This window comes from Ambystoma mexicanum, chromosome 4p (assembly GCF_040938575.1).
Source record: "Ambystoma mexicanum isolate Mex_15411 chromosome 4p, UKY_AmexF1_1, whole genome shotgun sequence".
Taxonomy (NCBI): Eukaryota; Metazoa; Chordata; class Amphibia; order Caudata; family Ambystomatidae; genus Ambystoma; species Ambystoma mexicanum.
In genome coordinates, this window is record NC_090927.1 from 272056212 (window position 1) to 272082490 (window position 26279).

Genomic DNA, 26279 nt, shown 5'->3' on the forward strand with positions numbered 1-26279 from the left:
CTGACCACATGGTGCTGTGCAAGGGGATCCGAGCTGCCTGCTCCCGACCTTCCTTCATTCATTCAGTCAGTGCACTTGATCCCAGGGGCTGAAGGGGTGCTTCGCTGGCGAGCACATCTCGGGGGTCGGCTCATATCGAGCGGGCACACGCTACACTGTTTGCCTGGCGGCTGGTTGCCTGGGAGCACCCTGCTCAACCCGGCCGCTTGGGTGGAGAGGTCCCTCCAATCCTGCCGCACTTCACGGTCTCGGCCCACAGTCGTGGGGTGGGGGGGAAGTCACTGTCATACTGGAGCGCCAGCATTCCCCACAAAGCCTCACAAGAGGGGGTGGGCACCCAGCTCTGCATGCCAGGTGCAATACTTCTGCACTTCTTAGACCCTGTGGTAGAAGAGAAGCCCCTGCGGTGCACAAATTCAGTTGGGGCTGATCCATCCGTGACCTGGAAGTGTGGGGGGCCTTCCCCCCTGGGGCTACATTAATCATCTGCTCTGACTTTGGCTCCTGGAGGCCCCAGCATACAGATATGGTAGCGCTTCAGGGGGCAGAAGATCAGAAATAGGGTGGTGGGGACATAGCCTTGTTGCTGCACACCCAGGACCGGGTGAAGAAATAGCTCACCACAGTGGCCCCAATACATAAGGAGAAGTCGCCATCGGCTAATCCCCCAGCTGGCCATGAAGGATTTACATCAATTGATGATGGAAATCAAGAGGCAGCTCCAGTCGAGCTTATCGGAGATGGCAGGGAAGATATCCTTTATGGACAAACACCTGGACGAAACGGAAACGGAAACAGCCTCTTCTGTCACATTCTTAGTTCTGTGTATGAAGAGCCGATTGAGCTGGACAGGACACGTCGGCCCACCGCAACCGGTCCTGGTCCCAGACGTTCTAACTCAGATCCCCTTTTAAAAGCTTAAAGGGAGAATCCTTATGCGCATCAGGAACCTCAACGAAATACTCTTCCCGGGCTCAGCTCTGGCCCTCTATCAGGACCAGGTCAGCATCACATTGGCCAAACAAAGTTCTTTGTCCCCTCAAGGACTGACTTCGGGAAAGGACCATCTGTTACAGATGGGGTTACCACAGCTCTCTTCACTTATATTAACTGGCCATGGACATCGCCACCATGAAGGAAGTTGAACAACTTCTCTCGCCAGATCGGGCAGCAACACCCCTCCCGCGAACTCAGACCCTGTTGCTGCGCTGCGGTAGAGGCATGGTGCCAGGGTAGGCCACTGGTCCAGGGTGGGGAAGAACCGCAAGAGGTAGTAAGCTACGGACTCACAGGCTAATCCCAGATGAGCACGACTTGGGCTGGCGTTATTGCAGTTCCCCACCCCCGGTGAGCAACGAGGCCCGAACTATGGTATGCTGCCAGCATCCCACTATGCCAGTTTCTCTCACTCGTTAAGACACATGCAATCTTTATTACCTACTCAGTGCTATGTGTGTCTGTTGCAGGTTGGCCTGTGCTTACATTTGGGACAGTTAAATTTGTTTTAGTTTACTCTTGGGATGTACAGTGATGTATTCCTGGGGTTGGGGGAGGGAGGGTGTTTGGGGTTGTTAGATGTAAAACCTGGAGCAGAATGTGTGCAGCGTTTTCCTGTGCTTATCTGATTGGACAGGCATGGGTTTTCCACGGCATATTTAGGCCCTTCTTTGACCTGGATATGGGATCAGATAGACCCATTTGAGATGGTAAACTGCCATTTTCAAATGGAATTTCCAAGGCTTTAATTCATCAGCCAGGTGCAAGTTGGAGATTACTAAATTGTTGGACCTCGACCCCACAGTTACCACTTTACTGGAGACCCACCTCCTGAGGGAGTATGAATGTAGATTTGCCCATAATCGTTTTGTGCCTGTCTTCTTTGCCTCGAGCGGAGCGATGAGACTGGGCTCGTCGATCCTGTTCCACAGGGTTACTCCCTTTGTTAGAGCCGGGGCCCTCAGATCCTAATGGGAGGTACATAGGGGTCAAAGGCTTATTCATGGGGGAATTCCTTCACCCTTTTCTCAGTCTATGCCCTCAATGACAAGCAGGATCTCTTTCTTCATGATCTCCTGGGTAAACTTAAGACCTTTGTGGAGGGTTCCCTTCGTATTGTGGGGGGATTAAACTTGGCTCTAGCTACTAATATTGACAAGACACTGCCCGCTTCTAGTGGGGATTTTAGGAACTCATTAGCTGTCATGAAGGTTCTCGCTAACCCTGCTGGATATATGGAGATTTAGGAATCCTGCTCACAGGGACTTTACACATTTCTCACATGTACACAAGGGGTATTCACAGATCTAGACACTTCTCGCTCGCTTCATCCTCTGGTTCCCAGTATCCCCGACTCCACCATACATATAGTTGCCCTCTCAGATCACGCCCCGATGTCACTGCCCCTTGCCGTTCCAAACCTCCCACTCCCACCCTATAAGCCCTGGAGGCTGTATAATCAAATACTTAAGGATCCGGTCATCCACCAGGAGCTTAAAACCACAATTCTTACCAACTTCACAGGGGGGATTGCCTTCCAGACAGATTGGGATGCTATGAAGGCGGCAATTAGCAGGGCGGGGAGAGTTATGATGAGTCTAACTTCGTCCTACACTAAAGGTCGAATACATATGAGGGAGCAATTAGAAGGGGAGGTCAAAGCTAGGGAGACTGTGCATAAACTCACAGGTTCCCTTAAAGCATGGTGCCACATGAAGATTGCCAAAGCCAAGATAGGCCCACTTGGCAGAGAGAACAGTTCAGGCTCTCCTAAAGGTTAAGCAATATTATTACACCAGAAGCAACAAAGCTGACAAAATCCTGGTTTGCAAATTGGCAAAGCACAAAACCTGGAATATTCTGGCTCTGTGGGATGGGGTTGCGGGGGGGGGGGGGGTGTTCACTTCTGGTGGAAGACCATGACAAATTGGCTTGGGTCCATAAGTAGTTGGCAGAATCAGCCTCAGCCACCCCCCGCTCAGGGAGGCAGCTTTAGAGGACTACTTACAATCGGTCACTCCACCAACCCCCTTCAACCGGAGGAGACTGCGCTACTTGAGCAGCCCATGCATGTAGCCGAGGTGGTTACGGCCAATACATCACTCAAAAACACCACTTTGGGGCCAGGCAGGTTCACCGCTGAGTTTTTCAAATGCTATAGTGAGATTCTAGCCCTGCACCTAACCCAGCTCTAACACAATTCCGGACCTGAGGTCCATCACGCTCCCCCAAATGCTGGAAACGATTACTATCTTACTCTACAAATCCAACAAAAACCCTGATTTGCTCGATTATCGACCGATTTCTCATTAACAATGATGGAAAAATGTATTCAAAAGTCTTGGCCACTCGGCCGCCAATGCAGTCCATCCAGACCAGACGGGCTTCATCGCCCGGCGATGCTCCCATTACATCAGGAAAGTTCTTGACCTGCCTAGTCGAGGTTGCTGGCACGTCAGCTCTCGCTGCCGGGTTCATAGCCCTTGACGCCCACAAGGCTTTTAAATGCCTCGATTGGTCACACTTGAGTGCAGTTATCCGGCAATCGGGCCTAGGTCCTAGATTCCAGCGATCCACGTTGCCATCTACGCCTCACCCTCCACCAGAGTATTGCTCAATGGTAGCGCAACCCCCCCCCCCCATATCTCGTTTTCCAGAGGGACACGTCAGGGCTGCCCTCAATCCCTTCTTCTGTTCGCTCTCTCCATGGAGTCACTAGCGATCTGGGTCCACAATATTACGGACATAAAGGGATCCCATGCTGACAGCAGGAGCATTAAAACTCTCTTTATGCCGATGTCTTGGTCACTGTAACAGACCCACCTGCCTCGGCGATAACCTTGATAGATGAACTAGCGGCTTTTGGAACAGTGTCCGGGTTTAAGGTCAATTATCCCAAATCTCAAGGGATAGCGATGCCACCGGAGTAATATAGCAGGCGGGGGTAGATTTGCCCAATACAATGGAAAATGGACTGGATTGAGTATTTGGGGATAGGAATTAGAGCAAAATTAAAACGTTCTAGTGCAAATTACCCCCCTCTTCTTGCTCAGGTAGAAGACGACCTTAAACGCTGGGACAAAAGCAATCTCATGGTTGGGACGGGTCACAGCTATCAAAATTACCATCATCCCAAGGCTTCTATATCAGTTCTCGGCTCTCCCAATACAGGTCTGACCGCACAGATTACACTCGCTCCAGTGGAAAATCCATGCATTCACCTGGCAATACTGCAAACCCAGAATAGCTAAAGAAGTCCAGCTCAGGCAAGAAGGCTTGGGGATTCCAGATGTCCAACGCTACCATCTGGCCTCCAAACTTTCATACATCTTTTCATGGGGAAAGACTGGGGAAATCAGCTATTTGGGTACACATAGAACAATCTATGTCCCAGCTTGCGCGAAGGCAACTACTGTTCACAGGACACTCACTCCTTTCCTCTACGTCTCACACGATCAAATGTTGGAATATAGCTAACAAGAGGTGGGGTCTAGGTCCATTATCACTGATAGTTTACAATCCCGAATTTACCCCTGGGGTGCAGCACACAGCTTTCTCTTCATGGCCTACGAGACCTTAGCTATTTTGGGAAGGGTCCCCACTTACCTTCAAATAATGCAAATTAGCATTTACAGAACTGGAAGGGGAATGATTCAGATACAGTCAGTTACGCCATTGGGCGAGCGACCCCATGACAAAACAGAGGCACCAGGGACCTCAATGCTCTTGAGCTCACATTTTTAGTGGGCCACTCTAGAGGCCGAATTTCAGGGCTCTACAATCTACTAGACCGCTATGACCCCCCCCCCCACCTTGAGCGCCCGAGACATGAAAAGTTGGGAACGTCACCTGGGTATCCAAATCAGGGAAAAGTCTTGGCTCAGGATATGGGAACGGAATCACAAGGTAGTGATCTCAAGTGGTACACCCTCCGCCCCTCCCCGCCCGACAAGCTGCACCACTTCAATCCTTCCTACCCTGATACTTGTTGGAGGGGAGGCCCGGACAGGAGAACATACTACCACATATGGCAGCTCTGCCCTAAAGCCCAGGCAATCTGGAAAGGGGTCCTCCCACATATTAAAATCGATGCTCAAGGTTTTGCTCCCCCTGGACCTGCTGATTATCCTGGTTGGGCGCATAGTGGAGAGGAAGTTTATCCGCTAAAAGGCAATACCTCTAAATTGATCAACCACCTCCTGCTAGCTGCCAAGATCTCCCTGGCCCACAATAGAAAGTCTCCCGATGGGCCAGTCATAGCGATGTGGTTGGGGAAACTTTGGGGCATTTTAGCTGCAGAAAGAATTACTGCACTGGCTGAAGGGAAATATTCAACCTACTTCGCAACTTGGCTTCCCTTAATCAGTTACACACAGGACTCCTACCATGGTCGGTATAAACCAATGTTCTGTACATTTTTAGCCTTGTTGTAGTGCTCAGTTGGCGATTTGACTGGCCGAGGTTTGAACATTTGCAGTGCACAATCTATTATGTTTAATTGAATTGTCTTGATAACGGATTAATCTCTGCTTTTACAACATATACTGCCCGATTCTGTCAATTTTGAGGCATGCTGTTCCCTTCCATCTCTTAAAAGAAAATCAAGTTTGTTTAAAAAAAATGACTGGAAAACGGGGCACAAGGGTGTACGACTAATACAATCTAGCAGACCAGGGGGTTCACTTGCACACAGATTAAAGCAGTTTTGGAGAGATAGTGGGTGCATATGATGCAGACAATTGGGGGTAAGCCTTTACAGCGGGGCTTCCATGGCTTCCAAAGCATGCCAGGCAACTATGAGATAGGTAAACTATACTACTGGTCTGCCATCGTTATTATGCTGCTTAATAATCGCTCTTTAGAGCCTCTTACGACTGTACCATCTACCGTCTGCCTGCTCCTGTCAAGAATCTGGAGTCCACTGTCACCTACCAACTCCACCAACACTGAGCAGGCCAGCCTACTTCACCATATCCAAAGTTGGTTTAATCAGGATTGTTGCACGGATATCACTTTTCTTCGCTGTCCTGGATGATATTAGGTTGGCGAGTGATCGTGTCATTGGGCTTCCCAAACGTAAACTGTCAGCAGCCGTTGACAGAATCAACCATGGTATTCTTCTTAATCTTTCTCACTGTTGGCTCAGCTCTTTCTTGGGTCCCCATTTTATCTGACCATTGTCAATCGGTCACCGTTTCACGTTATTCCCAGACACACACTCCCTCCAACATGTGGCATTCCCCAGGGCTCATCTTCCTCCGTTTACTCTTTTTGATTAGAGCCCCTTACTGCTCCCTTTGTTTTTTCATGTTTTACATATGCTGAGGACACCCAGCTCCTCATTCGGACATGGAGCTGGATTCCACTGCTTCTTTCTTTCAATCTTGCCTCTGCTGAATTTAATTTGAGCATGAACTCTGTGCCTTAATCAGATAAAACTGAGATCACTGTCCTTGGTGGTTCTGATTGCCTCTGGTGTTCTATTTTCTGGCATTTGGCTTTAGGTGCTTGCTCGTCCCAGATTCCCCATTGTAAAGTTCTTGGTTTAAAAGGTGGATAAAACAACTCACTCCGATTTCTTGCATCGATATGATTGCATCTTCTTGCAACTACTACCTGCAGCTTCTTGGCCAGATCTTTGCTTCCCTTTCTCCATCAGGACATCTTTCTACTGCTTCTGCACTCATCCGATCCCATCTAGATAACTCAAGATACTCCACATGTACTGTTTCAAACTACTTCCAGCCCTTCTGAACTTTGCCATTCAATTCATTTTTTTTGTCTACACCACTCTGCTCATGTTTCCCCCTCCAACCTGCCCGCTTACACATACACACCAACGGGCCATTTTTAAAATGTGTATTGTTGCCTTAACTGCGGCCCTAGTTTTACGTCCTCTCAATTAAAGTGGTATACGCCTTGTGGTCCTAGATTAGGCTGTGTGGTCTCCTTGTCCTTCGGTTTTGGGCCATCTGTAAGGGCAGGCATGCCTTTTCCGTTTTTGCTAGTTTCATTATGTAACTGCACCCATCTAAGTTCTTCTTGCCGTCTTTGCTGGAAGCGTAACCCCAGGCTGCTCCCTCAGGCTTTTGTCAATGTCTGATATGGCTTTCTTGGCTTGGTTCTGGTAGCATGGTCAATGTTGGCTGGCACATCGATGTGAAACCACACTGGTGTACGTGTGGTTTACAAAATCCTGTAACTTAAGTGGTGAAAGCAGTTCCAATAAGAGATAAACAACTTGTTTTATCATACTTTTTACATCAACCCATGCTAAAACATCTTTCATACCCATATTAAGGGTAAAGGAACTTAAGCCCACAAGATTAGGAACCTTCATGGGGATTCAATAATTTTATTATAGCTCCGTCGCTGGTTTCATTAAGGTATCTTTTTTTGTAGACAACTCAAAGAGAAGGCGTTACTGCTATCACCATTTGTATGACAGCGACCAATACCTTTTACTATAATACCATTTGGACGGATCGATTCTCTGGCAGACATTGACAACAAAACTTTAAGGGCGTCTCTACAGGACAATATACAGACTGGATTGTTCTATCAAATTTGCCCAAAGACAGTCTGTTTGTTACTGCTTTGAAATCCGTTTACCTCACCGATTACAGAGGGTTAAACATGTTAGTCAAAGACTTTTTCCGCCAATAGATGACACTTTCAACTCTCCATGGACCCGAAGGTGGATACAATTTGTTATGCATTAGAAAGAAGGGGGGACGGGTGGGAAACAGCATTTAGAACACACTTGAGTCTCTATAAACCTAGTCATTCAATTTGGGTTGTCCAAAGCACCTTAAGCATTCCAGACATTCCTGGGCGCAGTTTTCGCCGTTGTGCTTCACCTGTTCATCATAGTGTATTCAGGCGATACCCTGGTATACTTCAAAGATCACGCACAACACCAAAGTTATCTACAACACGGTTTATAGTGATCGCCTCGAAAACAAAGGGTCGAATTACAAAAGCATCGAATACAAACCCTCGAACAACAAACCCTTGACCTCCTATATTTTACATATAAAATTGCAATTCCATCGAAACCAGTCCATCGACAATATACATGGACTGGTTTCAATGGAAATGCACTTTTACATGTAAAAAGCAGCATTTTCATGCATTTTTGTGTTACTTTAAAACGTTACATGGCGCTGTCCAGTGCTGAAATTTCAGCGCTACCCAGCACCTTGTAACATTTTAATTTTTTTTTCTATATTGGGCTCCCCCCACCCACCAACACCCAGCCCCAACCCTAACATTGGCCCCAACGCTAACCCCAACCCTAATGTAACCCTTAAACTAACCCAAGCCCCAACCCTAAATTTAACCCTTAAACTAACCCAAGCACCAACCCTAACCCTAGCCCCTGATACTTACCATTACATGTCGATGCAACCATCGATTTTTTTTTCAACAAAATGGCCATTCTATGGATTGTTATTTGGAGGGAAACAATTCTAGGTTTGTGTCTCAATGGCTTCTGATTCGATAGAATGACCGGATACCCTACAACACATTTCCAGAGTTTACTTGGGCATTAGCTTGTCTTCATAGGACATTATCAGGCTTCTGAAAAAAGATGTACATTGTTCAGCTTACTCAGCAAGTTATCAGTGCAGGGGGACTGGGCCCCCTTTGAGAGATTCCAGCGTCTTACTGTAGCACACATCACCTTACAGTGACGGATTTGTTCCTTTAGTCACATTTGTTAAACTATTTTTGATGTGTCCAGAACGGGATGGTGACAGCAGATATTCTATCTTTTTTTTTAGTGTACTCTTGTTCACGTTTTGTTTTTAGCACATAATGGCCAGTTGAACACAATATATACAAAATGGCCATGCCAAGTGGATTTTGGCCTGTGCATCTTGAGCTATGGCCTTCTTTCTGCCCGCTCAGTGCAGGAAATACCATACCTGGCATGCACTTTTCTACGCTCCAGCTTGGAGTTCCTGGGCAAAGTGGAAGTGTGTGAATCCTGGCCGGACATGGATGATGGGGCGGTCTTGTCCCAAGTCTAAGTCCAGCCAGGGGATATCTGTTACTAGGCAGATGTGAGACATTATTGGGGAGCCCTTGCCAGTTTGAATTATTGTGCAGATCCTTACCATTGGGGGCTGGGGCAAACTCCCATCTGAATATGGGGTAAAGGGAGTAGTCCTGCAGCCGTTCCCCAGATCTTTGACTGGAGAAAAGACCCTGAAAAGGAGCATCATGCTGAAGAGCTGAGAACTGGTCCTGCGGACGACCAGCAATGTCCCGGTTAATCCCTGTTCACTTGCAACGAGCCAAGAAGACCCTAGTTTGGCTTAGACCATCAGGCTGGTGGGACTAACCAGTGCGAACCCCTGCACGAGAAGCCTACTGCCAGAAGCAGTCAGAAAGAATCCTGGGTCCACTCCATGGGTTTCCCAGATTCACACAGGTTTTCTCAGTGCGTTGGTCGCCATTGGGATTTGGGGCTGGTGAAGCTTGCACTGTGGGAACAGGTGTGGGCTCAGCGCAGTACTGGACTACTTTAAATAAGGCTTTGCACCTGTTTTAGGCAGCCTCAGAGGTGGAGGTGACTGATGGGGCTTGGGACATTGCAGGTTGTCGACTTGTGCTCCAAGACTGCCCCCCCACCCAACCCCCACTGTAGCAGAGGGTGCCCTCCTTGAGCTGTGTCTTCATCACCACAAGTCTCGCCTGCTGCTCCCTTATCAAGGTGAACTACGCTGCTGCCAGTCTCATGTCCTGGGGATCTCCTCACATTGGGGAACCAGTGCTGTCTGCTGTCCTGAGGAGCCTGGGCCGTCATGCATTTTGGAACAATCTAGGAGTAGTCACTCAGGAAATCTGAGTTCAGGGCATGAGCTTGCATACCTTCTTGCAGTGCTGGTTCTGAAAATCAATCTCAACACCAGGCATGGAGTGATCAACAGCAAACCAGTACAAGCATGTACATATTTTCCGGTAGTACAAGCTAAAGAAGTGTCCACGTGGGAGATTTCCATCAGGCTAAAACTAACCCACTAAAACATAGGTGCTTATTGCACATGTTCTCCTTGAAAGCAAGCCACCAACATTCATAGCCACAGACATATTGTAGATCAACCTGCTCCAAAAAACATTGTGCTCCTGGTAACCAATCATATGTTTACTGCGATGGAGCCTTTTTCTATTTCAACAAATCCCTCATACTGCTGAAATAACATGTTCCTACAGGATAGCTTTCGTTTACAGGGTCTCCAGTCCAAAATAATCTCAGACTACGAATCCTAGTACAGACCCCATTTTGGGCGCACACTGTAAAGCTCCTGAATAGAAAGAACTCTATAATCCGGATAAGACCCAGAAACCTAATTACTTGATACTGTGAAGAACATTAACTCTTTAGGACTCAATTAGGACATTATTGAAAGAATAAGAATAGTGGTAGAAGGAGTAATTAATGTGTTTTATGATGTTTATGAAATGTGTGCGACTATACAAAGTTATTTTACATTTCAGAGTCTGAAAAGCATAGCATGAGCCATAAACCTACTAGAATTATAAAATAAATGTAAAAATATTGGAGTGACATCTAGGCTTTACAAAATTGCTTCCCAAAATAATGTAAAAAGGTGATTCCACCCACCAAATTCGCCTAAAACAAATCAGCCCAGGATATTCTCTGGCCTTGAGCATACAAGCCGCTAATTAACTTAACTTCTCCACAGCATACAAGCATGAAGGGGTGCATGGGAAATCCACAAAAGGCACATGAACGGACTGTACAAAGCATAAGACAAACCAATTCCCTCCTGTGTTTTTGAACCTAGCTAGCGCATCCCTGCCAGCTTCCAGTATACTCACTTAGGATATCAACCTCAATATACTCGAATCAAATTATATTGGACCCACTTGGCAGCTCATTCCCAGTTTATATTGGTCTCAGATGACCTATGGCTGGTCTCTAGTAAGAACAATTAGCCCATTATTACTGATTATACAACAGTTCCACTTGGCACATACTTGCCAGTTTCCCTAATGCCCAGTTAGCAGAACATGGCTTTCTATTATGTTCAGATTGTCAGTCATTGAATGCCATCTCCCAGTAGATTCTCCATTTTGCTGTTGGAGCTGGAAAGAATGTTCCCCACAGTGTTCTGGTGCTTCAAGATCTATGATTATCTTGAGAAAAAATACTGAAGACGAAAATACTGCACTTGTTTCTTTTTGCAAATTTCCACACAATTATATGTGGCGGTAGTCCCCCCCGTAACTCTGCCCATACATTACCCTAAGCCCCTCCACATACAATGTTGCAGAAATGTGCAGTTAAAAAAAAAATCATTTTTGGCCTTTGCATTCTTTTTCTGCAAAATTACGTGGTGATGTGGCTCGATGCATAGCAACGCTAGCGTGCAAAAGAGTCTGCACGCAATAACATGCTTACCCAAGATGGAGCAGCGACTGGTAAAACATTTGCCAAGTGATGTGCCAGTAATTACACAGGTGGAAAGCACATGTGCTGCCATAAGCGGCACAACTCTCCCAATAGTGCTGGACCAACACTCAACTCCTGCATTCAGACTAACTTTTACAGAACAAAGTGGGCCATTGAACTTGCACTGTTACTTTTTGCCCCAGCACAATTATCACATGTGATTAATCTGAGCTTGCTGCAATGACAAGGTTTGCACAGGACCCAACGCTCATTACAATTCTGTCAATGTGCAAGTGCTATGACCACTGAAAATCTGTTCATTGCACATGTGAAACATGACCATTCATAGTGCAACGTTTACAAAACAGTTATTTCTAATGTATACTGCACTCCAAAGCATACCTATAAAGTTTCAGAAACTATCAATACATATGTTAACTCACCTGTGAATTTATCAGAATAATTCTGCAAGATTGTCCAACCCAAGTCAGCCACTGCAATGATTGGTTGAATTCTATTATTGTTTTTGTAGTGGAATCGTTCAGGAATATCGTTCTTTCTATAAACGGTCATATGTGGATGAACATTGGCAAGGCTCCGGTAGACTTCCTCAAGTTTACCTATGATGTAAACAGTAATACAGTTTAATTACAGGGTGAATGAAGGAACACTGTATAACACAAATGGTTTACATTGACTAATTCCAAAAAATGTTAGTGGAAGTTTGATATGGGTCAGATTTTTCACTCAGGGTAAAAATAGTCTAATTTGGTGGACTAGATGGTCAATCTGCCCCATACTACAATGATAAAACTATACATTAATATTATTGCTGCCGTATAATATATGGCTCTCTTATGTTGAAGTTATTTTATTTTTAAATTTTATATTGCGCAAACCTAACCCGAAAGGATCTGAGTGTAGTACAGTAGGTGAAAACTAAGACAGCAGATGGGACAATTATCAGGCAGTAGACTAAACTGGAAATACGAGTTTTCAATTCTCTGCAAAAAAGACATGTACATTGGAAACAGCCCCGGGTGAATGTTCAGCATTGTTCGCAGCAGAATCATGACATGTTATGTTGGACTTGCATGCATACAATGAAGTCTGATATAAACCTAATTTGTAGCCTTGATTGTTGAAACTCGGAACACTCTTCAATGTAAATCCAAAAAGTGAACAATGTGTCAAAACAACTTGTTTTAATCTGCATCATTTATTGCGAGTATAGCTGTTTAGAGTGAATGACACAGTGATAGATATATATAGATATATATATATACACACACACACACACACACACTTTAAAAAAATGTACTTTTGGCACACATCAAATGTCTCACAGATGGTTTAGTAATTGGGGACTTTTTTTATTGAACTGTCCAGAGTAGAAAATTAATTCTAGAATGTTGTTGGCATGATTGTATTTCAACCAATTGAGTTGTCTGTGCCCTTTTCACATTTGTATTTTTTTATATTCATTAAATTTGATGATACACAACCCTACAGATAAGGGGTGTACCGACCATTTTTACTCCCTAAAAATGGGAAAATACTTCAAAAAAATTAAAATGGGGAGTAAAAATACTCCCAACAAAAGAAATAGGAGACCAGACATTTCGAACCTTGAACCCCTGCTTTACCCAACAGCTTCATGGATCTGTTTGGACCAGTAGTAAACATAGTACCACAGGAAGCAACTACTATAACTGCCCGATAGGAAAAAGTGAACACGCATCTTTTAATGCATGCGCCCGAGGGCGTTCAACCAACCAGCGCTTTGAGGTCCTACCAATTATATATAGAGCTCTATATAAATGCCAAATAACAATGTGCATGGATAACTAGGTGAAAATAAATTACAAAAACGTTCCCCTTGTCCAGCTAAAACATTTTACTTGCTTGTACAATTACTCCCTTTGGGAACTGAATGTATATTTTTACTCTAAAAAAAATCATTTTACTCGCAAATTTAAAAAATAGGCAGTAAAATACTCCACTTCCAAATCTGATCTGGATAACTAATTATACATACATGAATTGGTAGTAAAGATGGTGTCCTTATTCTGCACATTTCAACATTGATCATTGGGGTTGATCTATTCAATGAGTCTGGGTAGTACTGGGTCATCAACACCAGTGACGGTATGGTCTCCAGAGTGTCTTGGTATCACGGACCTGGCACTGGATTGGTTGACCTCCTTCCTATCTAATCGACCTTCCCAGGTGCAACTGGGCCATTTCCTCTCCTTCACCGCCCTCTCTACTTGTGGCACCCCTCAGAGTGCTATCCTATCGATGTGGCTCTTCAACATCTATCTTGCCCCTCTGGCCCACCTGATCTGATCTCCTTCAATACCAATTCCCAGTGTTATAACTGATGACAAACAGCTCTCTTTCAAACTTCCTTACCACCACCTCCTCTTCTTCTTCTGCCTCTCTCATTCCTAACTGTCTGACTGCTATTCAGGCATGGTGCATGGCCAATGATCTCTGCCTTAATGCCAGTAAGACAGATTCTTCTCATTAGGTCCCTGCTTCCCTCCACTCTCTGCCCGCCCTCTTTGGGTCCCCTCACCTTCTTGAGACTCCTCTCGATCACTTCACATCACGGACCTTGCCAAGAAGGCCCACTTTCATCTTCATTTTCCCCTTCCTTATCTTCCCCCAGAAACTCAATGTCTCCAGAGCAGATCTCTAGGCTGGACTACTACAACAGCCTCTTACTCAATCTGCCCCTTTCCTCTCTTTGCCGCTTAAACTAATCCAGAATAGGACTGCAAGATTTATTGTTGGCTTCAACCCGAGTAACCTCATTTCTTCAGCCCTAAAATCTCTCCACTGGCTCCCGGTGGCTACAAGGATCAAATTCAAGCCCCTATGCATCATCCACAAGGTTAGTTGGGGCCTGGGACCCCGCTACATCCAACTTGCTCTCCCTAAATAGCTCCCTGCTAGAGCACTTTGGTCCTCTAACTCCAACTCTCTGCAGATCAGACGTTTTTCCAAGCAGAGAGGGGGGGGTAGATCTCTCTTCGGCAGGTGCCTCCCTCTGGAATGGCCGTCCTGGGCCTCAGACTTGAGAGCTGGACCTCCTTAAGTTCCGGAAGCTTCGCAAGAATTTTCTCTTCTCTACTTCCCTCCCTCTCTGCCTCCCTTGTTAATGCCCCCCGTCTACCGCTGCAACTGGCGGTCTAGTCCCTTATGAGTATTACAGGTCACCAGTCTATAGCAGCACCCCTGCCCCCACTCCAAACCAGCACTGCCCTTCCGGGCCCCCTTCCCCGACTAGTCTCGCAGGTTGGGCATCCCTCTGGAGTCTAGTCTTCCTCGCACTTTGACTGTGGCCTGCCCCCGGCATCCCCTGGCACTTGCCCCCCACCCTGGGTTCTCCCCAGCACTTGCCTAGCACCCGGGCCCCTTCCTCCTGCCCCTGCATTTTATGGCCCCCTCCCCTGACCGTTCACTTAACACCTCCACCCTCGCCTCCATCACTTCCCTCCCCCCTCTGCACTTCCTATTACTACACTTGAACGATCCAAGTGTCACACGCCTAGTAGGACCATTACCGTTTATCTCCCCTGTCTCCACCACCCGGCCCACCTTTTTGTCTTGTGGTGCCTGGAAACACCATTTTGCTGAATAGTGCGCCTTATAAAAATTCAATAAATAAAAATGCAATAAATAAAAGTAAATAAATATTGGCAGCAATAATGTAATTAGGAAGGTTGCGATTGCTGCAAATAATATTGACGTTTGTGCGCATTAGGGAATGGCAAAAGACTGCTGGTAGTAATGAGATGGCGAAGAGAAGGAGGAGTTACAAGCAGGGCGGTAGATATTTGGATGGGGTAAGCATAAGACAAAGTGACATCTATTGGCGGATAGCAGAGAGGCAGGCAGCAATGCGTATAGAGGGGTCAGGAGTCAGCGGGGAAGGAGTACAAAATGTGTGGGTCATCCTTGAATAGGTGATATATAAAGAACCCAAAGGGGGGCATGAGTTGGTACAGGGAGGAGCTGTAGAGGATGAAAACTAAAGGACTAATAATAGAGGCTTGGGGTAAATAGACAGGGAGAGTCTATTCAGGAGTGTGTTCTAGGTGAAAGAATGACTGAACGGGCAGAGCATTGAATTCCAAGCACAGAAATGCATAAGAGGAGAATGGGGTGGTGTACATAGGCAGCATAGAGGTCTAGTAGGATTAGTATGGAGGACAGTTTACGTTGGTGAGCAAAAGATAGGCATGGGCTACAGCATGTTCTGTACAGAAACAGCTATGGAATCCTAACTGAAGAGGGTTGAAAAGGTTGACGACGTCCAGGGAGTAGATCTGGTTAAAGACCAGCCGTTCCAGGATTTGAGAATCATGAGTCAAGAGAGATGTAGCCTAATAGTAAGTTGGATTATTGGGGTCAGCATTGGGCTTGTTGAGGATTCGGATGGAAGCAGGCAGAAAAGAGTCCATATCAAAGAGGGAGGTTGGAGATGCAGGATTATTAGAAGCATGGGAGGGTAGCGCACCTTTATAATCAGCAGGGCAAAGATCTAAGCTGGGGCACGGAAGGGATTGGAGGACCTCATGATGGGTGGCAGTACGGAAGGAGAAGTTGGGAGGAATGAGCAGAGGTATGAAGTAGTGAGTAGCAGAGATGTATGGTGCAAGGGAAAAAACACAGGAGGGCAGCATCAAGGTTGTCCAGGATGTGTGTGATCTTAGCTTAAAAGAAATGTGCAAAGTCTTTAGAAGATAGGGAAGAGTAGATAGCATAAGGGTGAGGAGGAGGCAGGCTTGAAGTGTGTGTAGGGGAGTATGAGAATATGGGCACATTTATTCAACATCCCAAACCTACATGAAAACATAAGCTGCAAAAGTAACTGGAAAAACATGCTGCAGCGAAGCAAGCAGCCCCATTTAGCAAAAAGCTTCATGTTTAGGCCAACAGCGCATTAGTAGCTACGTTTCAACCATGCCATAGCATACCCTTAGTAGACCAACAGTCATGTAGCATTACCCAAACCCAGCTGCATTTAACATCAATTCGAGAACACAGAAATGTTTATATTGATGAATACATGATCACCAATATTTTTCAGAAGCTGAATACACTAAACATAGGCCTCGAGATTTAGTTAGTCGTTCCTGAAGCATGGAAATCTCCCCATCACCCCATAGCAGAAAGCAGCAGTCAGACCCTCGCTGAAAGGCACATCCTCAGTTGCAACATTCACATAGCCACAGGCCAAATGCTGAACAATGATTTGCTAAAGCAAGGGGAGGGGAGAGCTATCCTAGCTTTTAGTTTGCGTAATGAGATCATGAAAGCGCAACAGAACATTATACCAGACCCCAGAGTTTAAAGGACAAGGCACTGCACCCTGACTGGTTGGAACACAAAGGTTTGCTGAGTTCCCATAGCCATGTCCCAGAGAAATATAACTTAGGCAGAGCAACCAACTATTTTGGTAGAAGCCAAGCAGTAAGACATGAAAAAGCACGTTCATATATACTAATTGCAGCACAACACTGCCCCCTATAGGGTAAATAGCACGCTCAGTACCCTGCTTAGCGAACAGTTATGCAAGAGAACATTATCCACAATTCAGCGCCAAGTAGGAATTAGTGAACACCACAGATGTTTACACATAGCTCAGCACGCATGAATACAACAGTGATAAGAACCACTAGAAGAACCACATCTTGAACTAACATCATTGCTCGCATAATAGAATCTAGGTACCAATGATCAGTATAGTAGACCACACCTATGTCACATCATCTGAATGTAATAGTAAAAGTAAATAAAGACAACTGCATGGCAATATACACTGCACGGACACATACACGGCATTATGAAAGAGCAAAGTTTGTCGGCAGCTAGACCCAATCACATAAGGTCAGAATTCAAACAAGATGAACTCATGAGAACCAGGAAGGACATGCAAGTAGGTTTTCAACCAAGAGTTGCAAAATGACCTGATAATACATAGTACTTAATGATGAGAGCAGTATTCTGGTGCCAACTGCTTGGATTATTTAAGACAGAACTTATATGGTATAATTGTGTGTCACACGGTCACATCTCACATCACAATTGGTCGAGAGTTCTGTGCTTACTCACTCCACATCTACTCCTCCTGGAACAGCCAATAGAAGACCAAATCGGAGTGTTACATGTTTTGACACTCAACATTCGATCATGGAGAGTGTGAAGGGACAAGACGTCATTGAACATGATCTAACTAGCATTTACGCCACCGTTACCGCATGGGTGGAAAAGTCCAAATAAATTGGCATTGGCCTGCGTGAGTTACAGTATATGTACTACATTACACTATTTAAGAAATTGTTAACAAATTGTTGCTTTCTGTAACCACCATAAAACCATAAACTCACTCTACTAGAATTTACAATAAATTCTAGATTTTTCTCATAGCTCATGCATTGCACTTTTTGGGTCTTAGGATTCCTTTTATCAATACTAAAGGGACTTGGCATACATTTTTTTGGTGGCCTGAACAGGGAATTCCAGGTCCTTCTGGAAAATCTGCGGACTCCTCCGCCGCACTTGAGAAAATCGAAGTCCACCTGGAGGGAACAGAAGACTGTGCGACACCCACGAAGGAGGCAGCAGGCGCCGGTGTTAAAGACCAGAAGGCCTGCCTGGCCGCTCCAGGCTCACCCCTCGAGTGCAGGCCTTTGAGGGTAGCAGTCTTCAGATGATCGTAGTGAGCCGGTGCACCCGATACGAGTATTACGCAGAATGAGTATAAACACAGAAGTAGAGTGAATGCTGGTGTGAGTCGGCAACATTTCTTTTCCCCCCTCATTTAGTAGAACGAGGTGCCCTGTAGAAAGGAGCTGTGATGTCATCATAAAGTTGGGCTGAGATGTCATGATAAAATTGTTAAGTGAAGTGTACACATCCCTCAGTAAAGGAGGGAGGGGTAGCACTGCTTTAAAAATAAGAGTGGGAGGTCCTGCATTAGTAAGCGAGTACCGTGCCCATCCGCCTAAAGTCAGGGGGTAGGAGGAGAGGCGTGACGCAGACAACAGAACATTGTAGAACTAATTTTCTTATTTGCATTGTAAATACTTTACATGCGTTGAAGAGCGATAAGAGGCGAATGTTGGAGAATCTGCGCAGAATGAGACTGGGATGTAGACTGAATTCTGTGAGGGGGTGCAAATTGAAGGTTTTGCACAACAGCAGTGTGGTTTTGTGTCTTGGTTCTGATTTACATTGCAGTTTACTTTTTGCAGTTCTCACAACAGGTACAGAGTGCACCAAAGTAGGGAGGCACTTGTGATAGTGTTCAATAAATTACTGTGTCTCATGATTCCCTTGATTCCAAGCTTGTAAAGAGTTTTGATTTCTGCTTTGTGACACAAAATAAAACTTCAGTGGTGTTTATTACAGTAAGAGACAAAAGATGAGCACTTCTCTAGAGCACATGTGTAGACATCTGCCCATATAGAGAAATCATTTGGAAATTCATTGAGTGGGAAGTAGGAACAGAATTAAAAATGTGCACAGCTTGGCCAGCTGAGGGCACCCATGATAAAAAAAAAGTGAAAGCGCACATCTACACACCCATTTACTATCCATATATAAAGGCAAAAATGTTTTAAAAAGAGCATATTGAAGCTCTATGAAGATGCAAGAAGTCCAAAAGAAAAGGGAAATGCTGATGGCACATCTGCCACCACCCCCTCCATCAGATTGACACAGGGTTCAATGCCTGCACAGTCGGGGCCCCAAACAAATATAGAGCAGGCAGCCAGCCAATAGGCACTGGCTCCAGCGCCTGCACAGCTGGCAGTCCAACACTTAGTAGGCAATTACCCTTTAAAGCTAGCCGCAGGATACACAAACCCTAAATACAAGCCCACAGCATATTCAGAAAGAAGCCCCATGAAAGGAGCAAATTCACTGTGTGACAGACTAGCTCCGGCAATAGGAAAACTAGAAAATAAAGTGTGCAAAGATTTAGAAGCAGCAATAAACCAATCAATTGTGAAGAGCAACTAAGAGAAGGGCGGGCCATGTCCAACGATAGATTCTGCAACGTGGGCAGCAGGAGAATTACTATTGATAATGCATAAGGCAGTAATTAAGGAAGTGAAAGTAGAAACTGAGGAGCCAGAACCGCAGGGTGTAGATTATGGGACAGATGAAACGGAAAGGGTGAGAGCCAGAGGAAGGTGAGGGGAATTGGGGAACCGGGGAGGACGAGGAAGAGAACTCCATGGGGGAGGCGATTGAGGCCACGTCCTGGAACAGCGGCACTGGTTAAAAGGGAAGAAGAAAGGTAGGACATAGCATAGCCAAAAGCAGGGAAGGCAGTTTCCATTGATACAGAAAGGTCTAGGCAGATCACAATATGTACCATGGCCACATATGGACAAGAACAATTTGATCAAGATGTTACCACCTCTTACAGGAGGAACAGATAAATGGATTGGTGCAGTAGAAAAGCACACAGCAGGGGCTTTCCTAGCGATCGGGGACATGAAAAGCTTATTAGCCAGCATTTTCTGAGATCAGACAAATATGGAAACGAGCAGGGTACCAAGGTGTTGGATTAGAGAGTGATGCACATGACAGTGCTCCATTTAATAACTACTGAGCCTGTGTATGGGATGCATTGAGAAGGGCGCGCCCAGATAGACCTGATGAGGGTGCTACTGATGGCACGAACAATGAAACATGAAGACCCTACATTGTATATTCAGTCCATTCAGAAAATGTGGCAAGAGGAGACAGGAGAAACGTGATAACAGAACATACCATTCTTCTCCCACATGCTAAGGAAGGGCCTGCCTACTGAGGTACAAGTAGAGCTGGATAGGATCGTAGGTATGGAAGCAAAAGGATGGGGAGAGATGCAGGCACAGTGCTTTTTTGCAAGTGGAAGCAGCTGCAGAAAATGTGCAGAGAGCAGAAGCCAAATTGGTGCAGAAGTTGTTAGCAAATGTCAGTATGGAAGGAGCGGTAGTGACAAACTCCAGAGACGCGCAACAGCAGTCAGGACCACAACAAGATTGGGGAAATTCACAGGACGACAACAGGTCGAGATATGGGAGGTGTCCAAGGGGCACGAGGCAACACACAGAAATGACGAGGGGGAGGATTTGGAGGATCAAGGCCACGAATGGGGGGATCATGTTGAACATGCGGGAAGATTGGACACAAGTTTGAGGACTGTTGCAGCAGACCCCACCCCATGCAATACCATCTAGCAGCACCCCCAGCTCCATATTACACACAAGGGACACCACAGGGATTATATGCACCACAGCAGGCTGCAGCCCCATGCCAATGTATGCCATTGGGTCTGCACAGCCCCAGAATGTAGGACCAATACAAATGATTGCTCCTACACAGGAACAAACCATACAGTACCCCACGCTAAATGCCATTCAGAACATTGCACAGCAAGCTCCGGCACAGGCAACTTCAGTACCATAGGAACAGAAGGCCCTACCACAGGCAACACTCATGCACTAGACTGGAGCTAGCATAAGCAACAATACGTTCCCTCTTCCATGAAACAACACCTATACACAATAGGACAGCCCACAGCAAGCCTTGATGTGCCCAGTTCTCTCAATCACTCCAAATACAGAGAGGGAACCCAAAGTGGGGGTGAAGGTAGGGAACAGAATGTTTACTTTAATGGTAGACACAGGAACCATCAGATCTTTTACAAGGGAAGGACAGAACACAGCATGGATACTCAAGGCTTCTCTGGGGCAATTGTAAGGGTTATTTTAACAGAAGATCCACCCCTTACTATAGGGAAATCAAGAAATAGTTGCACCATTAACATACAGTACTGATTCGACAGTGCATCTATTAGGGAGGGATCTCCTTAAAAAGCTCAACAGGACCATTTCATTCACTGACCAAGCAATTGTGTGTTCAACACAAGACATGCATTGCAACAGAACCACCATGGTAATACAAGCACTTTGCAGCACCAACACAATTCGAGCATTACCATTGCATGAGGCACTATTCGCATATGCAGTCACCATTCTGATCAGTTGGTAAGCAGGAATGCAGAATGGGATATTTCGATTTGCCAGCAGAAATTCTATTAGACCAGCAGTGCCACATGAGGGAGGCCCAGGAATAATTTACATGTTACACATTGATGCAGTGATTATGAGGAAATACATGATCATTGTAACTGGCACAGATAAGGAAGGGATGGAGTGGAGAAGTGTAGTATGCATAGACCCCACCCTACCATTATATGATATGAAAATGTATAGCGCGCCTATACACAAGTGTTTCAAGGTGCGACGAGGCAGTTGAGGGGAGCAAGGGGGGGGAGAGGGGCGGGGCAAAACAATCTTACTAAGCCCAGTGACATTGAGATAGCGCAAGTGCAGGGGAGAGAAAAAGGGGGTTGGGAGAGTGCCAGGGGAAAGGGAGGAGGAGCAAATGCAGGACTTAGGATCGAAATATCAAGAGAAAAAAAAAACACAACAGGAAGAGCGGCCAGCGGTGGCAGTGCAGGTTTAAGTACAGACAGCAGTGTAAGATAGTGCAGGTAAGGTGGCTGTAGGGTTGCAGATACAGCCCCAAGTGCAGGGTTACCCGGAGGCTGTGCAGGTGAGCAACCGGGAGGGCAAGGACCTGGGCCGGTGGTTCAGAGGGTGGCCAGGTAACCAGTGTGGTATTAGACAGGAGATCAGCAGGGAAGAGGAAGAGAGAAGGCAGAAGCAAAGAGGAAAGTCTTGAGATGCTTCCAGAAACAGAGATGGTTCTGCTCGAGTTTTAGAGAGGCTGTTCCAGGGGGAGGCGCCAGCCGAAGAGAGAGAGATCTGTCCCCAACTCGTTGCTTGGAGAAGCGACTGATCCTCAAGGAGTTGGAGGAGGAGCGAAGAGCTTGAGTAGGAAGATACTTCAGAAGAGAAAGCTGGAGATATTTGGTCCCAGGCCCCAGAAGGCTGTGCATAGACCCCAAACTACCATTAAACGACATTACTGACGAACAGCTATTTAGGAACTTGGAGAAAGAAGTAGTTTTTGAAATTAGCATACCTTGTCATTTTGTAATAGAAAACAGGAAAGTCCCACAGAGAGTAATGACAGCCACCACACCACCAATACATGCACATGAGGACTTCGCACAAGTGTCTCGTCAACTGTGGACGAGCAATCCACATGACGTAGGGCAACTGACCAGCATAGGGGCAGTGAAAATCCAACTCCAACCAGGTTCCATACTCCAGAGTAAAGCAATACCCATTGTCCAAAGAAGCAAATGAGGAAATGTATGCAACAATCAAAGCATTACTCAACCAAGGCATAACTCAGACTCACCTTGCAACAGTTATATGAAGAAAGCAAATGGGAGGGGGGGGAGGCTCATGGAGATTGGTTCAGGATCTCGCCCTCCAAACGACATAGTGGAAGCGGAATATCCACTGGTACCAAAACCTGCATCAACACTGTGCAACATACCCACGAAAGGAGTCTACTTCTCTGTAGTAGACCTTAAAAAATACATTCACCACCATACCATTACACCCAGACTCACAGTACCAGTACTTGACATCCTTTTCATATTCCGGAAGGAAATTCCAACAAACTAGGTTGCCCCAGGAATACTGCGAGTAGTCCTCCAGATGGGCTTGGGGAACATCAACATGGACAGTATCATTCAACAGTATGTAGACGACTTGATAGTGTGCAGCACCACAGAAGAACAGCGCAGAATAGACACGATACAGCTCCTGAAAATATTAGCAGACAAAAGGATACAAGGTGGACAGACAAATTACAGTACTGCCAGAAATAAGTGGTATATTTGGGTCAGATCATATCTGCAACAGGAAGATAGATGAGCCCTGACAGAGCCACAGCAGTGAGAAACGATCCAGCCAAACACAATAAGAGAAATGCAGCAATTCTTATGATTGTGCAAGTAGTGCCGCACATGGGTGTTCGATTACTCAACACATGTTAGACCCCTATTGCAGGCACTCAAGGAAGCCCAGAAGATCAAGGGACACTTATATGGACAGAGGAAATGGCAGAATACTTTGAAGACCAGAAAAAATAGCCATTAGCAGCACCCCTGTATTAGCAACACCATATTACCAAAAGCAATCATTCTTATTCTCGCATTCCAATGGCTAAGTCATGACAGCAGTACTGACACAGCAACATAAACCCTTGGCATTTTATAGTGGCCTCCTAGATTCAGTAATTCAAGGACACTTTCCATGTGAACAAGCATTAGCAGCAGCCGCATTCGCAGTGTAGAAGTCTTCCACAGTTAGCATGGGGTGTTAACTCACTGTACACGTTGAGCATGCAGTATTTTCCATACTCGAGAGAAACAAGTCCCCACTCACCACACAGAGCAAGTAAGAATGAGGTAACTCTGACAAACCCATCCATCACCATAGTGAGATGCCACACCGTTAACCCAGCCACTTACATAGCCAAGCCAGTTGGGCCAGAAGACAAAAGTCCATAATTGTGCAGTATATGAGGGAGAACCAGATGAGTTCAGCATGATCAGTGAAGACTACTGACACAGAAGTACTCTATATAGACAGGTCATCAAGCATAGATCAGGAAAGTGGTCAAAGGCACACAGGTGCAGTAGTGAAATATGTGAAGGAGGAGTTTCAGATAGTCATGCAGCAGAGATTGCCCTCACATTATTCAGCACAAGCACAGAACTAATTGCCCTCATTGAAGCCTTAGAAATATCAGCATACAGAGAGGTTACCATATGCACCGATTCTGCATACATGGCATCTACAGTACACAGATTGGTCCCCAGTCCAGCATGCAATCCTGCTAGCAAGACTAACAGAGGAATTGAAAGGCCAAGTACATGTAGTGTAAAACTGCAAATATTCTGGTTAGCCTAAGCTACTACATTTTTCATTCAGATAAACTTCATATTATAATGTGGTCTGTTTTTGTCGATTATGAATCAGGCTTTGCTGAGTGCACAGGGAAATGTGTTAATGATAAATGCTGAACGCAGCTGAACACAAGCTAAGAGATGTTATTTTCAGCACAGAGTAACCTTGGTTACTAAAACAAAGATAGTATAACTGAGAATGTCTTTTTGGTTCAGGAACTGCATGTGATTTTATGAACTTCTAATGCTCATGATGTACTTGTAAGCAAACTGCTGACAAATATATGTTTTCACATAATATCTGTACATGACCGTATATGCCTCTGAGAAATGTATGTACGTAACCAGAAGAAATGTTTCTCTGAAATGCAACGACTACTTCAGTAACCAGATGTAAAATGCATAGGAGACTGACAGCGTCAGTGCGCCACTGTGTATAAAAGGGAGATTTCTCTGTTGTAATTGAACTCACTTCACTACTTCCCTTGGGACGTGTTGAACATGAGCCAACATATGCAAAAAAAACCTCAAAAAACAGTTTTTCGTTTACTATCTATCTCTGGTGATCTTATTTGTATCCATAGTATATATTTTGCGCTTACAGTAGCCATCAAAGCGCAGGCCAAAGGAACAGACTTGGTGTCACGCAGAAATGCAGCTGCAGACGCAGCCATGAAACAGGCAGCTTATATGCCCTTTCTGGAAGAAAGCAAAATACCTGTTACCGCAGCCCAACCGAGAGGGTTACCAGAAGCATACAGTGTATTATCAAAGGAACATATAATCAAACTTCAGGAAAGAAACCCAACTGAGGAAACATCTTTGTGGGTAAAAAGAGGGTGTTTCTGATCGCCCACAGACATTGTTTGGAGACAAATCAGTACGGGTAAAGTAGTCATGCCCATAAAGTTGTTAAATATTTCACTACAGCAGCTCCATTACCCCACACATGCACCCAGGCAGCATATTGCTGCTGACCTAAGTGGAGGACTGGTTTGTGCCAAATCTGGCAAAACACGTTGACAGATTTGTGGCTAACTGCACTACATGTCACAAATTCCATCCAGGATACACATCCAAGATGAAGGGAACATTGCCCCACCCCACAGGGCCATTCAAGGAACTCCACATCGACTACATAGATATGGTAAAATCGTTGCGACACTTACAGGTATGTACTAGCAGATGTTTGTATATGCTCCCATTGGATAGAGGCAGGGCTCTGTGCTAATGCAGATGCTAAACCTGCTGCAAGGTTCGTAATAAGGGAAGTGTTCTCTAGATGGGGTATCTGTGAGACATGGAGGTCAGATAATGGTCCCCACTTTGTGAATAAATTCCTGGTAGAGGTCACTCGATTGTTAAGAATTAGACAAGCGGTGTACGGCCTACCACCCACAAGCACATGGGGTGGAGAGGCTAAATTGCCTCCTGAAATCAAAATTGCCCCAACTCTTGCGACACCCTCAAGAGGAGCTGGCTTCACCGCCTGCCCCTCACACCATATTCAGCTTAAGAAATCAGCCTAGCAAAGACCACCAACCTCACACCCCTTGAGCTGGTGACAGGCAGGAGAATGTTTGCTCCAGCACTACCTTAACTAACAGTGTTGGATGAGCATCACAGTGCAAACTTGTTGGAAAAGAGTTTAATTAGTATCTCAAGAACAGGTCAACATGTGCAAAGTTATTTCTTCACAAAGAAAAAGCATAACCGGGAAAAGGGCCCCAACGAATCAACAATGCACCACAACAACAAAGTCTACGCAAGACAGCACCTACGCAAATGGTGTGAGTCCAAGTTCACTGAGCCACATGAAGTGGAGTTTGACCCAAACAGCTGCAAAGCTCAAAAATTGTCATGATTGGGTGCATCTGACCGACCTGCGAAAAGACAAGCAAAGTGCCTCAACTCTGATGAGCAACGGTCTCTAGCATCGGGAAAAGCCACGAA

The 26279-nt window shown here is 45.6% G+C and overlaps 1 protein-coding gene across 3 annotated transcripts in view; it reads right to left on the reverse strand.

Annotated features, from left to right (window-relative positions):
• The window catches only part of ENPP5 (ectonucleotide pyrophosphatase/phosphodiesterase family member 5), a 370444-nt gene that overhangs the window by 81876 nt on the left and 262289 nt on the right, over positions 1–26279 (reverse strand). For all 3 annotated transcript variants that reach the window (XM_069605801.1, XM_069605802.1, XM_069605803.1), the window contains one exon: positions 11866–12042. In XM_069605801.1, coding sequence (XP_069461902.1) covers positions 11866–12042 — 177 coding nt within the window. The remainder of the gene's footprint in view (positions 1–11865; positions 12043–26279) is intronic.